Genomic DNA, 17,847 nt, shown 5'->3' on the forward strand with positions numbered 1-17,847 from the left:
TGGGGCACGAGGGGTGACAGCACACGTGCAAGTCTAATGGGCACTGTTACCAAAGTTCTCCAATCAGCAGTGCAGGGATGCAGGCACACCTAGAGTAGATGCAGGCACACCTCTACTCAGAGAAGAACTGGCAATATAACTTAAGATTCCTAGTGACGAAGAAAAGATCTCTCCCAGAGACTCCATCCCAGGCTGAGTCCCATGGACATTGGCATAGGACTTTGAGGGTCTAGTCCATGCAAGATGCAGTCCCAAGATGATAAATAAACCACACACAAAACCATCTCACTATATGTGTCTCAGAGCTTTGATTGGCATCTAAGACAGTTACATACTATACAATACAGATATGCTAGGAAAGTGTTAATTTAATAAGGGTCAGTCATTGCATTTGACATATAGTAAAAGAAAAAACTTGCAGGCTACTTTAGCCAATTAGAAGGCATTTTGTGTTAGATTCTTGCAGAAGCAGTCACATTTCATGATGCAGAGGTTTCTAATCAGCGTCAGATTTTAGTTCTCTTCATTTTACATTAAGGAATTCTTTTATAACTTGTATTCTAGTGTGTGAATCTACATCTTGGGATATAAAATTCAATTATTTGGCTACACTAACCCACAGCTGTAAAAATACTTTGCAACTCTGTAGCATCTTTAAACTGGATATTTCAAAGGACTTCAAAAACAAATTAATAAAGCCCAAAAAAGTTAACTTTTCCCTGCTCTTGCACAGGTGGTATGGGCAAGGTCAAAAATACATCTGCTCAGGGATGTCTCTGTGAAGGTTAGGTTACATACACAGGTCAATGGATTAAGTTTCAGCCACAAGATGGAGAGTTCACTCTTTACTTCCTGATCATATTAACTAACATATAGAACTGAACTGTATGTTAATTTTAAGTTCTTGTTACACTAAGGCCTGGGCTATACTACGTGTTTAAACCGATTTTAGCAGCATTAAACCAATTTAATGCTGCACCCGTCCACACAACGAGGCCCTTTATATCGATATAAAGGGCTTCTTAATCTGGTTTCTGTACTCCTCCCCGATGAGAGGAGTAGCACTGAAATCAGTATTACCATATCGGATTAGGGTTAGTGTGGCTGCAAATCGACAGTATTGGCCTCTGGGCAGTATCCCACAGCGCACCATTGTGACCGCTCTGGACAGCAATCCGAACTCGGATGCACTGGCCGGGTAGACAGAAAAAGCCCCGCGAACTTTTGAATTTCATTTCCTGTTTGCCCAGCATGGAGTTCTGATCAGCACGGGTGTTGATGCAGTCCCAAATCCAAAAGGAGCTCCAGCATGGACCGTACGGGAGATACTGGATCTGATTGTTGTATGGGGAGACAAATCTGTTCTATCAGAGCTCCATTACAGAAGACGAAATGACAAAGCATTTGAAAAAATCTCCAGGCTATGATACAGAGTCCACAGCACAGTGCTGTGTGACAAGCATAACGGAAAGCCAAAGAATCAAATGGACGCTCATGGAGGGAGGGAGGGAGGGGGTACTGAGGACTCCAGCTATCCCACAGTCCCTGCAGTCGCCGAAAAGCATTTGCATTCTTGGCTGAGCTCCCAATGCCTGTGGGGTCAAACACATTGTCCGGGGTGTTTCAGGGTATATGTCATCAATTTACCACCCCTCCCCACCGTGAAAGAAATGGGAAAAAAATCGTTTCTTGACTTTTTTATGTGTGACCCTACGTCTACTGCATGCTGCTGGTAGATGCGGTGCTGTGGCACTAAATACCAGCATCCTCTCCTGTCAAGGTTTTTTCCCCACTTTGAACTTTAGAGTTCAAGAAGTAGGGACCGGCATGATCCCTTTTAAGCTTAATTACTTGCTTAAATTTGGTACGCTGCCACCAGCCAGAAGTCTGTCTGACACACTTCTGTTCCCCCAAAACTTTCTCTAGGGAACCCAAGACCCAAACCCCTTGAGTCTTAAAACAAGGAGAATTTAACCATCCCCCTCCTTTTCCCCCCATCAATCTCTGGTGAGTTTAGACTCAATCCCTTGGATTCTAAAACAAGGAAAAAATCAATCAGGTTCTTAAAAAGAAAGCTTTTAATTAAAGAAAGAAAAGGTAAAAATTATCTCTGTAAAATCAGGATGGAAAATGCTTTACAGGGTACTCAGATTCATATAGACTAGAGGGACTCCCCCCACCCGCAGCCTGAGATTCAAAGTTACAGCAAACAGAGGTAAAAATCCTTCCAGCAAAAAGACACATTTACCAGTTGAGAAAACAAACATAAGACTAATCTGCTTTGCCTGCTATTACTTATTATTTGGAAATATGAAGGACTGATTCAGAAGGATTGGAGAACCTGGAATGATGTCCCGTTCCTCTCAGTCCCGAGAGCGAACAACGAACCAAACAAAAAGCACAAACAAAGACTTCCCTCCACCAAGATTTGAAAGTATCTTGTCCCCCTATTGGTCCTCTGGTCAGGTGTCAGCCAGGTTCACTGAGCTTCCTAACCCTTTACAGGTAAAAGAGATATTAACCCTTAACCATCTGTTTATGACACGCCCCCCAAATCTCAGACAGTGTAGAACCACACTGGTGGTGATTTCTTCCTAGAACTTTAGAATAAACAGATTAATAAAACACATGCACCTTTACATATACTACTAATCATGTAAAACTACAAGATTTTTCACTTTTCAAGGACAATTTTTAACCAGTTGATTCTGGGAAACTTTCACAGGAGAGTGCATTAGCTACTTTGTTAGAAGCTCCTGAAATGTGTTGAATTTCAAAATCAAAATCTTGGAGAGCTAAACTCCATCGAAGCAGTTTTTGTTGTTTCCCTTGGCAGTATGAAGCCACTTAAGCGCAGCATGGTCGGTTTGTAGCTGGAAACGCCATCCCCAAATGTATGGGCGTAGCTTTTCCAGGGCATACACAATGGCGTAGCATTCTTTTTCACTGATTGACCAGTGGCTTTCCCTCTCAGACAGTTTCTTGCTAAGAAACACGACAGAATGGAAGTTTTGATCCGGTCCTTCCTGCATTAAAACTGCTCCCACACCACGCTCAGATGCATCTCTGGTTACTAGGAATGGTTTGTCAAAGTCTGAGGCCCGTAGCACAGGGTCAGCCATGAGTGTTGCCTTAAGCTGGGTAAAGGCCTTCTGGCACTCATTAGTCCACTTAACTGCATTCGGCTGGGTCTTTTTGGTCAGGTCTGTTAGTGGGGCAGCGATTTGGCTGTAGTGTGGTACAAATCGCCTGTAAAACCCGGCCAAGTCTAAGAAGGATTGGACCTGTTTTTTTTTACTTTGGGAGAGGCCACTTTTGGATAGCATCCACCTTGCCTTTAGGGGGTTTATGGTTCCTTGACCCACCTGGTGTCCAAGGTAAGTCACTCTGTTTTGGCCTATTTGACACTTTTTAGCCTTAACAGTTAGTCCTGCCTGCCTGATGTGCTCAAAGACTTTTTCCAGGTGTTCTGCCCGTGAATCAGAAAAAATGAACACATCGAGGTAGGCAACTGCAGATTCTCCCAATCCTGCTAGGAGACCATCTACAAGTCTTTGGAAGGTGGCGGGTGCATTTCACAGCCCGAAAGGAAGCACATTAAATTTATACACCCCTGCATGGGTGATGAAGGCGCTCCTTTTTTTGGCAGGTTCATCTAGTGGTACTTGCCAGTATCCCTTGGTTAGGTCTATTGTAGAGATGAACTGGGCACGTCCCAATTTCTCCAATAGCTCATCCGTGCGTGGCATTGGATAGTTGTTGGGACAAGTTACAGCATTTAGCTGTAATTCCCCATCTGGTTTGGGTACCAGAACCACTGGAGATGCCCATGCACTGGTAGAGAGGCGGATTATACCCCTCTGTAGCATGTTTTGGATCTCCTGTTCTATAGCACCTTGGGCATGAGGAGATACCCGGTAGGGTGGAGTTCTAATCGGGTGAGCATTACCTGTGCCAATGGAGTGGTATGCCCATTCAGTCCGTCCTGGGGTGGCTGAGAACAATGGGGCGAAGCTAGTGCACAGCTTCTTGATCTGTTGCTGCTGCAGACGTTTTAAGGTTGTGGAGAGGGTCACCTCTTTCATACCACCGTTACTTTTTTCTTTGTAGTAGACACCTTCAGGCCACTCAGCGTCATCTTCTCCCTGGGCTGTTGTCATAACATTTCTTCCCAGATCTGGACCTTAGCGTCCAAACTATGGGTGTTAGCATGAAAACCTCCAAGCTTAGTTACCAGCTTGGACTTGGTAATTGCTGCCACCAGCCAGGAATTATACAGTGCCTAGCTCACTGTGGTCTCCCCAAAACCTTCCCTGGGGGACCCCAAGACTCAGATTCCTTGAGTCTCACAACAAAGGGGAATAAACCATTTTCCTTCCCCCTCCTCCCCTCCAGGTGATCCCTCCCTGGGTTCCTGGAGAGATATACAGAAGCAAACTCCGTGAATCTAAACAGAGGGATTCCACCCTCCCTGTTTCAAGTCCTTGAAACACAAGCACCGAGAGAGCTAACCTCTCTCCCACCTCACCCAGAGGGTATGCAAAGTCAGGCTTAGTAAATCTAACACAAAGAGATTTTCCCCCTGACTTCTTCCTCCCACCAATTCCCTGGTGAGCTGCAGACTCAATTCCCTGGAGTCCCCACTAAAGAAAAACTCCAACAGGTCTTAAAAAGAAAGCTTTATATAAAAAGAATGAAAAACGGAGATAAAAGGATCTCTGTATTAAGGTGACAATATACAGGGTCAATTGCTTAAAAGAAAAATGAATAAACAGCCTTATCCAAAAAGAATACAATTTAACACATTCCAGCAACTACACACATGTAAATACAAAAGAAAACAATATAAACCTATTGTCTTACTATCCTTTTACTTACAACTTGGAAACAGAAGATTAGAAAGGCAGGAGATAGAAAAATCACTCTCAGAGCCGAGAGGGTCAGACCCAAGACAAAGAACAACGAACTCACACCCAAAACTTCCCTCCACCCAGATTTGAAAAGTCTTGTTTCCTGATTGGTCCTCTGGTCAGGTGTTTGGGTCCCTGTGTTAACCCTTTACAGGTAAAAGAACATTAACCCTTAGCTATCTGTTTATGACAGCTGTAAACTGATAAACCTTTAAGTCTCTGGAATAAAAGGGCTTGAGAGAATTAACATGGTACACTTTAGGCTTTAGGGTGGAGTTGGGAAATGCTATGAAATAGTTAACAGCTCCCAAGCGCTCTTGGACCGTGAATGGCCCTTCCCATGACGCTTCCATCTTATGGGCCTGTTGCGCCTTCAAGACCATAACCGGGTCTCCTACTTTGAAGGAACACTCTCTGGTATGTTTATCATACCAGGCCTTTTGCTCTTCCTGAGCATTCTTTGGTTTTCTTTAGCAAAGGCTAAAGAGTGTCGGAAGGTGCTTTGTAGGTTGCTTACAAAGTCTAGAACTTTAGTTCCTGGAGAAGGCATAAAACCCCTCCCATTGCTGCTTCACCAACTGTAATGGCCCCTTAACCTCATGGCCATACACAAGTTCAAATGGTGAAAACCCTAAACTGGGATGTGGTACAGCCCTGTAGGCAAAAATCAACTGCTGCAACACTAGGTCCCAATCATTGGAGTCTTCATTTACCAATTTACATATTATGGCCCCCAAAGTTCCATTAAACCTCTCCACCAAGCCATTGGTTTGATGGTGGAAAGGGGTGGCAACCAAGTGATTCACCCCATGAGCTTCCCACAGATTTTTCATGGTCCCTGCCAGGAAATTAGTTCCCGAATCTGTAAGGATGTTGGAGGGCCAACCTACCCTGGCAAAAATGTCTAAGGTCTGGCACACAGTTTTAGCCCTGGTGTTGCTTAGAGCTACTGCTTCCGGCCATCGGGTAGCAAAGTCCACAAAAGTCTGTATGTACTGCTTTCCTCTGGGGGTCTTTTTTGGGAAAGGACCCAGAATATCCACAGCTACTCGCTGAAATGGGACCTCAATTATGGGGAGTGGCTGGAGAGGGGCTTTGACCTGGTCTTGGGGCTTTCCCACTCTTTGGCACACCTCACAAGACCGGACATAATTAGTAATATCCTTGCCCATCCCCTCGCAGTGGAAGGACTTCCCCAACCTGTCTTTGGTTCTGTTCACCCCAGAATGGCCACTGGGATGATCATGGGCTAAACTTAAGAGCTTTCCTCGGTACTTAGTTGGAACTACCAACTGTTTTTGAGGATGCCAGTGTTCACCAGAAAGAGTTTCCTTGTATAAAAGTCCTTGTTCTACAACAAACCGGGATCAGTTAGAAGAGCTGAGAGGCGGTTGGGTGCTCTGTGCTGCCGCCCAAGCTTTCTGGAGGCTGTCATCTGCTTCCTGCTCAGTCTGAAACTGTTCCCTTGAGGCTGGAGACACTAGTTCCTCCTTAGACTGTGGACTTGGGTTTGGTCCCTCTGGAAGCGATGTAGGTGATGGGGTTGTTTTCATTGATGGTGAACCACTTTCCGCTGGTGTACTATGCGATATTTCAGGCTCTGGCTGAGCCTCTTGGGTACGGTTGTCTGCTGCATCTGCCAGTTCAGGCCCACTGGTGCCCTCTGGTGTTGGAGTAGTAGATGGGTTTGCAAGCGCTGGCATCAGTGCTGACAACAGTTCTGGTGCTGTTTGCTTTTCCAGTTCTGGTTCTGGGACTGGATGCACTATGGCTGTTGCCGTCGTTGGCAGGGGATCCGGATCCACCACCTCTGTCTGGGTCTCTGGTAACACAAACGGGGCCCTTGTGGACGGCTCAGGAACAGGGATGGGCCTGGAAGCTTGCCTGGCTTGGCTGTGTGTAACCATTCCCACCCTCTTGGCCCACTTCACCTGGTTGGCCAAGTCTTCCCCCAGGAGCATGGGGATGGGATAATTGTCATAGACTGCAAAAGTCCACATTCCTGACCAGCCCTTGTACTGGACAGGAAGTTCAGCTGTAGGCAAGTTTACAGATTTTGACATGAATGGGTAAATTGTCACTTGGGCCTCTCGGTTGATGAATTTGGAGTCCACGAAGGATTGGTGGATAGCTGACACTTGTGCCCCCGTGTCTCTCCAGGCGATAACATTCTTTCCGCCCACTCTCAAGATTCCCTTCGCTTCAAGGGTATTTGAGAGGCATCTGGGCCTGGGGATTTTTGGTGTGATGGTAGTGTAATGAACTGTGCTTGGTTAGGGTTCTTGGGGCAGTTGGCCTTTATATGTCCCAGTTCATTACATTTAAAGCATTGCCCAGCTGACTGGTCACTGGGCCGAGGTGGGTTGCTGGAGACTGGTGAGGTGGTACAATAGGGTGTCTGGGGCTTTCCTTGGGTTGTAGGTGGGATCTTGGGTTGCCCTCAGTGATAGGGTTTATTTTCGGTTTGTCCCCTGTGATATTCACTCCCCTTGCTAGTAGCTTTCTTCTTTTCTGCCACTTCCACCCATTTGGCTTCAATCTCCCCCGCCTCGGTTACAGTTTTGGGTTTCCCATCTAGGATGTACCTTTCTGTTTCCTCAGGAACACCCTCTAAGAACTGCTCCATTTGCATTAGGAAGGACATCTCTGCCAAAGAGTTAGCATTTGCTCCTGATATCCAGGCATCCCAATTCTTTCCAATGTGGTAGGCGTGTCGGGGAAATGACACATCTGGTTTCCACCTTAGGGCTCTGAACTGCCGATGGGCATGCTCAGGTGTTAGCCCCATTCTGATTCTGGCCTTGGTTTAAAAAAGTTTATAATCATTCATGTTTTCCCTAGGCATTTCAGCCATCACCTCTGCTAAGGGTCCACTGAGCTATGGCCTCAGTTCTATCATGTACTGGTCTGTAGAGATGTTGTACCCAAGGCAGGCCCTTTCAAAATTTTCTAAGAAGGCCTCAGTATCATCACCTGCCTTGTAGGTGGGGAATTTCCGGGGATGGGGAACAGTACCTGGAGAAGGGTTGTTAGGGTTGGCTGTTCCATCCTGCTTAGCCTTTTCTAATTCCATGGCCTCCCTCTGGAGTTCCAAAGCCCTCCGGTGGTCAGCCTCTTTGGCTTTCTCTTCGTTTTCCTCTCATCTCTAACTCTTTTTCTTTCATCTCTAGCTCTTTTTCTTTCATCTCCATAGTTCTCCTTTGGTCAGCCTCTTTGGCTTTCTCTTCTCTTTCCTTTATCTCTATAGCTCTCCTGTGGTCAGCCTCTTTGGCTTTCTCTTCTGCATCCAGTCTAGTCAGTTCCTATTTAGCTGCTTCTTTGGTGCTCGTTTTTCTGCTTTCTTGTGCTGGCCACACTACCTCTGCAGCTTACTGACTGGAATGCTTTAGCTCAGGCTGCTTGGTTAACAAAGATTTTCTAACTAGCTATACCCGAGAGGTAGAAAAAAAACAATTCAACCTGTAAATGCCTTTTGCTATCTGTCTGCTGGCTCACAGCTTGAAGCCTCCTCTTAACAAAGACCCTTGTTAAAAAATCTTAACACCTCTGCCCTCAGGCTGCTTTCCAAGCAGCTAGAAAGGAGAGAAAAAAATCCTATTGGCTTTTGGTTCCTAGAAATACCAATGCTGCTCACCATGTCAAGGGTTTTTTCCCTCTTTGAACTTTAGGGTTCAAGAAGTGGGGACCTGCATGATCCCTTTTAAGCTTAATTACTAGCTTAAATTTGGTTCGCTGCCACCAGCCAGAAGTCTGTGTCTGGCACACTTCTGTTCCCCCAAAACTTTCCCTGGGGAACCCAAGACCCAAACCCCTTGAGTCTTAAAACAAGGAGAATTTAACCATCTCCCTCCTTTTCCCCCCACCAATCCCTGGTGAGTTTAGACTCAATCCCTTGGATTCTAAAACAAGGAAAAAATCAATCAGGTTCTTAAAAAGAAAGCTTTTAATTAAAGAAAGAAAAGGTAAAAATTATCTCTGTAAAATCAGGATGGAAAATGCTTTACAGGGTACTCAGATTTATATAGACTAGAGGGACTCCCCCCCCCCAGCCTGAGATTCAAAGTTACAGCGAACAGAGGTAAAAATCCTTCCAGCAAAAAGACACATTTACCAGTTGAGAAAACAAACATAAGACTAATCTGCCTTGCCTGCTATTACTTATTATTTGGAAAGATGAAGGACTGATTCAGAAGGATTGGAGAACCTGGAATGATGTCCCGTTCCTCTCAGTCCCGAGAGCGAACAATGAACCAAACAAAGAGCACAAAACAAAGACTTTCCTCCACCAAGATTTGAAAGTATCTTGTCCCCCTATTGGTCCTCTGGTCAGGTGTCAGCCAGGTTCACTGAGCTTCTTAACCCTTTACAGGTAAAAGAGACATTAACCCTTAACCACCTGTTTATGACATCTCCCCTCCTCTCCCCAGTGGCAGACGCTACCGTACAAAAGGACTGATAGCTGTCCTCATCATCCTGTGAGTGCTCCTGGCTGGCCTCAGGTGAGGTCGGCCAGGGGGCCTGGGTAAAAATAGGAATGACTCCTGGTCATTCCTGGTAGATGGTACAGAACGGCTGGTAACCGTCCTCATCATAGCAACTGGGGGCTGAGTTCCATCAGCCCCCCCTTTTCATGTGTAAAGAAAAGATTCTGTACTGCCTGAACTATCATAGCAGCGGGATGCTGGGCTCCTCTCCCCCACCCCCATTAATGTCCTGCCTGGACTATCATAGCAGCTGGAGGCTGCCTCCCCCTCATTTTATCTCACTAAAAACTCAGTGTTTCTTATTCCTGCATTCTTTATTACTTCATCACACGAATGGGGGGACACTGCCACGGTAGCCCAGGAAGGTTGGGGGAGGAGGGAAGCAACGGGTGGGGTTGTTGCAGGGGCATCCCCTAGAATTGCATGCAGCTAATAATTTCTGCGGGATCTGACACAGAGCGGCTGTGCTCTCTGGTTCTCTGATACACTGGTTCTCTAGTACACTTTCCCTACATTCTAGGCAGGACTGACTATTTCTAGATAAACCATAAAGGAGGGATTGACTCGGGGAGTCATTCCCATTTTTGTCTTTGTGCTCCCGGCCGACCTCAGCAAAGACTGGCCAGAAGCACTCATGACAGCAGCAGACGGTACAGAATGACTGATAACCATCATCTCATCGCCAACTTACAATGGATGGTACAGAACGACTGGTAACCATCTCTGCTACCTTGCAATGGCAAATGAATGCTGCTGTGTAGCACTGCAGTACCGCCTCTGTCAGCGGCATCCAGTACACATATGGTGACAGTGACAAAAGGCAAAATGGGCTCCATGGTTGCCATGCTATGGCGTCTGCCAGGGCAATCCAGGGAAAAAGGGTGTGAAATGATTGTCTGCCGTTGCTTTCACGGAGGAAGGAATGAGTGACTACATTTACTCAGAATCAGCTGCGACACTGTTTTTGCACCATCATGCATTGGGATCTCAACCCAGAATTCCAATGGGCGGGGGAGACTGCGGGAACTATGGGATAGCTATGGGATAGCTACCCACAGTGCAACGCTCCAGAAATCGACGTTAGCCTTGGTACATGGACGCACACTGCCGAATTATTGTGCTTTGTGTGGCCGCGTGCACTCGACATTATACAACCTGTTTTACAAAACCAGTTTATGTAAAATCGGAATAATCCTGTAGTGTAGACATACCCCAAGTCACAGACCATAGTGATGCTGCTGACAGATACAAAGGGAAGCCCTCAACTATGGGGAGCAAAATCAACCTATTAAAAATGGTACTACTCATTCCCGCAAATTCTAATGAGAGGAAGTGTTTGCATGATGCAGATTTTCTCCCCCAAAAAATCTAGCATCAGAAAGATTTTTTAATGATGCATTAAGATAAAGCTGTCAATAGCCTCAATACTTCAGCATCTAGATTAGGGATGAGTGTGAGGACCATGCCCACAACTCCAATAGCCAGAGGGCAACTCAGTGCTGCAAATAAAGCAGATGGACCCACTCAGCAACTCTAAAAATGAGGCATTAAAGCCTAGACCCCAAAAAACCTCATGCCGATATACTTAGACACTTGGAACTATCTATAATAGCATCTTCTTATTGGCTAGCTGCTATTTGTTTCAATCACCTCATGTTGTGCTATGTTTCAAAACAAATACCTTTGAGGCGTTTGAAGAAACTGGACTTCAGAATAATGACATATAAAAGCTTGAAATCATGGACAGGGTAGGATTTTCTAATACATTTTTAGCAACTATTTGGCAAAGTATTGAGCTCCAGACTTGTGAATAGCTGCAACTCTGCCTACTGCAGTAAAATCAGATAATATTAATGTAAAGCTGGAGATATACAGTGGTTACAATATGCAACAGAAGAAAAACAGCATCCCTGCTCCAATGAGTAGCAGAGTGGCGTATGGAGCTGGAAATGTAGGAAGAAACTAGGTCAGAGGTGCACACAGCAGCAAAATTGTGGGAAGTTAAGATATGAAGAAGAAACTTGCTCTAAATGTGAAGAAAGAGTAAAAGCCAAGAAGGAGGAAATCTAGCTAGTAAAGAGAGAGGAAAGTTATCTTGGAAGCAGTAATTTGCAAAGAGAGAAATGACACAGGAGAAGGCTATAACAGTCAATAAAAACTAAGAGCATGAATGAGATCTAGCAGTGATGTCAGTAAGAAGAAAAAAAGTATATTTGGATGCTGTTATACAGGATATGCTTTTATTTTACCATGTATCCATAACGTAAATAATAGAAGCAGTATAGGAGGTGTATTAAATGGACAAACTTCCCAATTTTACTTACAAACTACTACTATTTGCTACTCCTCTCCCTTCAAACAAAGCGTGTAACAGGGATGGGAGAACCTCAGGAAGCCAGCTGCGTTGGTTTTCCAGCAGCTTCGCAGCACTGAACCATCATGACAAGCAGTCACATTTGTGATCAGAATCTAGCCCCTAATTTCTTTTACCTACTTCTTGGTTACAAGTAACATCAAAGTTTACCCTAACTGAACAAATTTAGAAGAAATAAATGTTTCTCTATTTTCAATTTGTGCGTTTGGCAGTGCTTTGTATACAGTCAGTTTCCGTGTCTCCCCTGCACAGTCAGTTTCTCTTGATTTGTGTTGGGCTTTCACACAGCAAGAGCAAGATTATGTTGCTCAGAGTTTATTCTGCTATTTGATTTCACAACATACTGCTTTCATCTAACTGTGAACCTGAATAGCAAATAGTAGGACAAAGCATCTGCACTTCCAAAATGTTGGTGGATAATATTGATTTATTTAGAAAAACAACACCATTTCTACAGATGCAAACTGTATGCAGCACTCAATGGGAGAATCATTAGTTTCCAGTAGGAAGCAGAACCTATGTAACTTGTTAATTTGGCCAACTGGCTCACCATGGTCATGCATATACATTATACCAGAATCGTTTACTATACAAATGTAATTATGTTTTAGATCCTTTAAAAAAGGAATACTTGTTTACACTATTTTATGTTCAGTTCTATTTCCACCATGTCATCATTCACACCTGTGCAAACTGGGTGTCAAATGCTACCACTCTGATTTGGTAACATTGTAACTCCAACTTTGCACAAGTGCAAATGACAACATAAGCTGTAAGGAAAAGAAGAATCTGACCTATTATGTATGCAGCTTTAACACACTTTGCATCTCATTTTCTTCACACAAACATGGTGCTACTCCTAATCTATAGCAGGACAAAGGAGAAGAATCAGAGTCATTACCATACAGGCCATGTAGGACCATGAGTTGGTATAAGGCAACAAGTCAAATGGGGCAGAACAAAAATAAATACTTGTCTGAAAGAAAGTAAGAAACCCCTCTTTCAGGCACAGTTCCCTCCCTTTCATCTCTGGTCTTAGTGTTCTCCACTGCCATTCTCCAGTCCCACCCGCTTTTCCTTCCTGACTGCAGCACAGTCTCTCTACTGTCACCTCCAGCAGATTTTGTCTTGAATAGCTGTTTAAAATTTAGCTCCCTCTGAGCAGACTAGCTACTAACTCAAGTCAGTACATTCAGTTGCTCAGCCTGGAGATCTAGTATCTCAATTTTGTTTTCCAGTGAATGAGATAGGTTACCCCACCACCTTCTCACTGACTCATGTGGACTGAGGAGAAAAGCAAGGGTCTTAAAAAAAACACCCTGCCTCTTTCTTCAAATTGTCTTTGGTTGAGACCAGGAACAGTGATGGAAAAACAAGAGAGAAAACACAACAACCCATGAGTGGATGGCTCATGAATGGAGGATTAATGAGTGGCTCTGGGTACCTGCAGTAAACTGACCATGAGTGGATGGAAGGGGAAATATGAGAACAAATAATATAGTCTCTGCGAGCAAAGAAAACTAGGGTCAAAATAACGGGGGAAAATATATTGGTAGCATGAAGCATGAATGAGAAAAGACAGAAGGGGGAAATTGATGGGGGATTGTGGAAAAGGGAAGAAGAGATCGAGGAGAACTCAAACACAGAAAAATGAATAAAAGAAGGGAGAAAAATCAGCCATCTCCTGAGCCCCTCTTATGGCATGAGGTCATTTTGTAGGGCCCCTGGCTCAGTCTCCCTACTTTTCAGGAACCTCTGATTACACTGCTCTACAGCCAAAATGCGTCTGAAATAAATGTAGTCCAACTTTACTAATTCTGGGTCACTGAGAACGAAAATGATGCTTAAAATTGTTGATTGGCTCTAGTTTTCAAGATATGCTATTGGGTCAGTATATACAACCCTTGACTTGGGAATGGCGGAGGATAAGTGAGTTATAAAGGGAAGGGATCTCGATTTAAACCAGAAATGACTAAAATACATCTTTGACTGGATCTATGAATAAATCTATGACTGGGTTTGGACAGTACTTGCTTTTGAGGCAAAACAATGAATGATGCAATCTGAAGCTGGTATTGTGTCATATATAATATGAATTGCATCATGTTATTCCTAGAAGTCATGGATGATGCAATCATAACGAAGCTTACATCACTCTGCTGAACAAATTGCCCTATATCAGCTCTAGAAATCATACAGTGTCGTGTTCTCTTATTTGTCAGTGTTTGATTTTGCAAAGGGACACATTTCTGTTTAGCCAAAGTGAGTAGAGATGCCTCGTACTTGTGTGAACAGTGCAGATAACTTCCGCTATGTTTGTGGTGAAGTGACTTTTGCATCACAAAAGCGCGGTATAACCACTATGGTTAAGAAAGCCTATCACCTTTATTTTGGCTGCAAAACTGAAGATCAGGACAAGAGGTGGGCCCCACACATATGCTGCAACACTTGTGCAACAAATTTTCACCAGTGGTTGAACAGGAAAAGGAAATCTATGCCTTTTGCAGTGCCAATGATTTGGAGAGAGCCAACAGATCATACCAGCAATTGTTACTTCTGCATGGTGCCTCCAGTTGGGAAAGGTGTGTCAAAAAAGAAAAAGTGGACTGTGGATTATCCAAACATTCCATCAGCTATACGCCCAGTACTTCACAGAGAAGGACTGCCGGTTCCTGATGCACCAGAATCATTCTCACTTGAGTCAGACGAGGAAGAGGAAGAGGATGAAACTTCTGGTCCTGAACCATCAATGTCACAGGACTTACATTTTCTCCCATTCTCCTCCTCTGAACCACAGCTCATAACACAAGGTGAACTGAACGACCTCGTCAGGGATTTGGAACTACCCAAGAGTAAGGCAGAGCTGTTGGGCTCCAGACTACAGCAGTGGAATCTCCTGGCAGGCTATCAGGGCTAATGGAGCCCATCAATGCTTGCAGACTATTGCTGGACAGTGACAAGAGATGCTCCATTTAATGAATACAAGAGACAAGCCAAGAAGCGCCAAGTAGACACTGAATAGGACTAAACTATGTACATAATAGTTTTTTGCCTTTTGTTTCATAATAAATTTTATTTATAACCCTTTTGCTGATTTTTAAAGTGTTACATAAACAGGACAGGTGAAATATTATCATGTAAAGCAACCTAGGTTTACAATTTATGACTAAAACGCTACTATTTACACAATATACATAGACATAAAATGTAAAAACTTAAATATCTTAGAAACAGTAGCCAATCAGTTGTTTTAATTGTCATATTTGAATTCAGCACATCAAAATACATAATAAATATCATATTTTATCTCTGAAGCAGATGACTTCTCAAAAATTGTAGGCTAGTTGTCATGGTATAATTCCCCACTCTGAACCTTAGCGTCCAAGAGACGGGGTACCAGCATGAATTCCTCTAAGCTTGATTACCAGCTTAGGACCTGTAGCGCTGCCACCAACCAGGAATTCCAGTGCCTGGTACACTCTGGTCCCCCCAAAACCTTGCCCGGGGAACCCCAAGACCCAGACCTTCTGGATCTTAACACAAGGAAAGAAAATCCTTTCCCCTACCGTTGCCTCTCCCAGGCTTCCCCTCCCTGGGTTACCCTGGAAGATCACTGAGATTCAAACTCCTCGAATCTTAAAACAGAGAGGAAAATCCACCTTTCCCTCTCCTTCTCTCTCCCCCTCCCAGACTCTCCCTGAGAGAGAAAGTAATCCTAACACAGAGATAAATTAACCTCTCTCTCCCCCTTCCCGCCTTTCTCCCCACCAATTCCCTGGTGGATCCAGACCCCATCCCCTGGGGTCTCACACCAGAATAAAAAAACAATCAGGTTCTTAAACAAGAAACTTTTAATTAAAGAAAGAAAAAACAATAAAAATTATCTTTGTAAATTTAAAAAATGGAATAGGTACAGGGTCTTTCAGCTATAGACACTGGGAATACCCTCCCAGCCTAAGTCTACAAGTACAAATTAAAATCCTTTCAGCAAAATACAAATTTGAATTCCTTCCAACCAAATACACATTTGCAAACAAAGAAAACAACCATAAGCCTAACTCACTTTATCTACCTAGTACTCACTATTCTGAACTTATAAGAGCCTGTATCGGAGAGACTGGAGAGAAACCTGGTTGCACGTCTGATCCCTCTGAGCCCCCAGAGTGAACAACAACCAAAAACTAACAGCACACACAAAAACTTCCCTCCCTCAAGATTTGAAAGTATCCTGTCCTCTGATTGGTCCTCTGGTCAGGTGACAGCCAGGCTCACTAGACTTGTTAACCCTTTCCAGGCAAAAGAGATATGAAGTACTTCTGTTCTATTAACTCTTACTTATCTGTTTATAACACTAGTGTTATCAAAACAAACTCTTCTCAAATTCAGCAACCCCGCACCTTGAGGATGGATTAGTTTACATAACAAAATATACAGAACAAAAAGTTCTCAAATCTATGCTGTTCCTGCTGCCTTTCCCCTGAAAACTCTGGATTCCCTGCTACAGCTACTCACCTCAGCAGACTCCATAAACAAGTAGTGTTTATCTCTCCCTTCTCATCCCTGCTGCTCTTTACAGGAGGACAAGCTCCTCCTTATCCAGCTGGTTCTACTAATTAAACCTCATATCATCCCAGCTGAGGCAGCCAGGGCTAATTGTACAAAGCTGGCTAGCTCCAGGCCTCCAGCCTTTAAAGGGGCAAGTCACCCTGTTATAAAACCCTTCAGGAGAAAAGTTTGAACAGAAAAGGAAAAAAACCTAAACCGACAGATATAGTCAAAAAAGAAAAATAAGAGGAATGAAAAGAAATTAAAAGTGTATTAGGGAGAGTTCTTAAAAGTTATCACAATGGACATTTTAAAAGCAAAGTGTTACGTTAAATCAGTAATGAAAGTAAATGGGACAGACTGGACAAGGGAGAGGAAGGGAGCACATGCTGCAGCTCACCCAGGGCAGAAAAATGCCCTAAGGCCTTTCACACACACACACCTCTAACAATGGTCATACAAGCCAACTGACTTCCATCAAGAGAAGTTTCACTGTGAAATGTCGGAGGAAACAAAACAAGTGTGTTATATATATTCTGTATTAATTACCTCATGTTGCACAATGGTATCTTCTTCAAAAATAATATTAATGGCTGGGGAAGAACAAATCCCATAACTGACATTTCTCCATGCTCATATCTAGGCCCAAAAGGTATTTTTGGACAGAAAAGTGACCCTAGTACAATGACCCCATCTCACTCAACCTCTGCTTCCCATGCTTTCTGCTTTTTAATGACTCGTGACCATAGCTCTACAAAGTCACAGTGATAGAAAAGGGAGGGAGGGTAGACTCTGCTCTGGCTCATGTATCAACACAATTGTGAACTAAATTTAAAGAGAGGATTAAATTCTCAGTTACACCTCTGCAGTCTATCTGAAGACAATGAGTGTAACTACTGGAGACAGAATTTAAAGAAAGTAGGGTTACAGAGATGTAACAGGGAATATCCTTGGGAGTCCCTGACTGGTAAGGCTGCATCAGGAAGAAAGACCCCAACAGGACTCTCTGACCCCAGCCCCTGTTAGCAGGGCTGGTAGACAAAAAAAAAATTATTTCAATTGCAGACTAAACATCTTTGATATGGAGTCACTGACAAGCAAAAGCATGTAATCCCACAATGTTATTTTTTCACTTCAGTACACGTGCTCCTTAAGAATGATTACATAAATTAATCATTCGTATCCCTTCCTTACCAAAGTAACCAGTAAAGGGCCTCATTTTCAAACCCTACATAAGTGTACATTTTGCATGTGCAATCATATGGACCCACTTTCTAATGTACTAACATATCTAAATTCCTGATAGAGAGAAAAAGCTTCTATCCCTTTCAAATCTCTTATGGATGTCTATCTGCCTAGCAGTATATGCAAATAAGCTGTTTGCATGGGAACTTCCAGTGGTGAGCGTGCAGAGTAGGCACAAATCAATGTCTACCTAGAGCTGAAAATCAAGCCCTATAATTAAAGCTGATAAAAAATTGTTGGTGCCATCAGTACTAGGACACTCCTGCCAGATGGTTGGAAGTGAGACAAC

At 43.7% G+C, this 17,847-nt stretch overlaps 1 protein-coding gene across 5 annotated transcripts in view; it reads right to left on the reverse strand.

The window, feature by feature from the left end:
- The window catches only part of SHANK2 (SH3 and multiple ankyrin repeat domains 2), a 698,629-nt gene that overhangs the window by 392,621 nt on the left and 288,161 nt on the right, over positions 1–17,847 (reverse strand). For 3 of the 5 annotated variants that reach the window (XM_050955213.1, XM_050955214.1, XM_050955212.1), the window contains exon 13: positions 3,950–4,183. The exons of the other annotated variants lie outside the window; for them this stretch is intronic. In XM_050955213.1, coding sequence (XP_050811170.1) covers positions 3,950–4,183 — 234 coding nt within the window. The remainder of the gene's footprint in view (positions 1–3,949; positions 4,184–17,847) is intronic. 5 annotated transcript variants of the gene reach the window in all.

The sequence above is a fragment of the Gopherus flavomarginatus genome, chromosome 5, assembly GCF_025201925.1.
Source record: "Gopherus flavomarginatus isolate rGopFla2 chromosome 5, rGopFla2.mat.asm, whole genome shotgun sequence".
Taxonomy (NCBI): domain Eukaryota; kingdom Metazoa; phylum Chordata; order Testudines; family Testudinidae; genus Gopherus; species Gopherus flavomarginatus.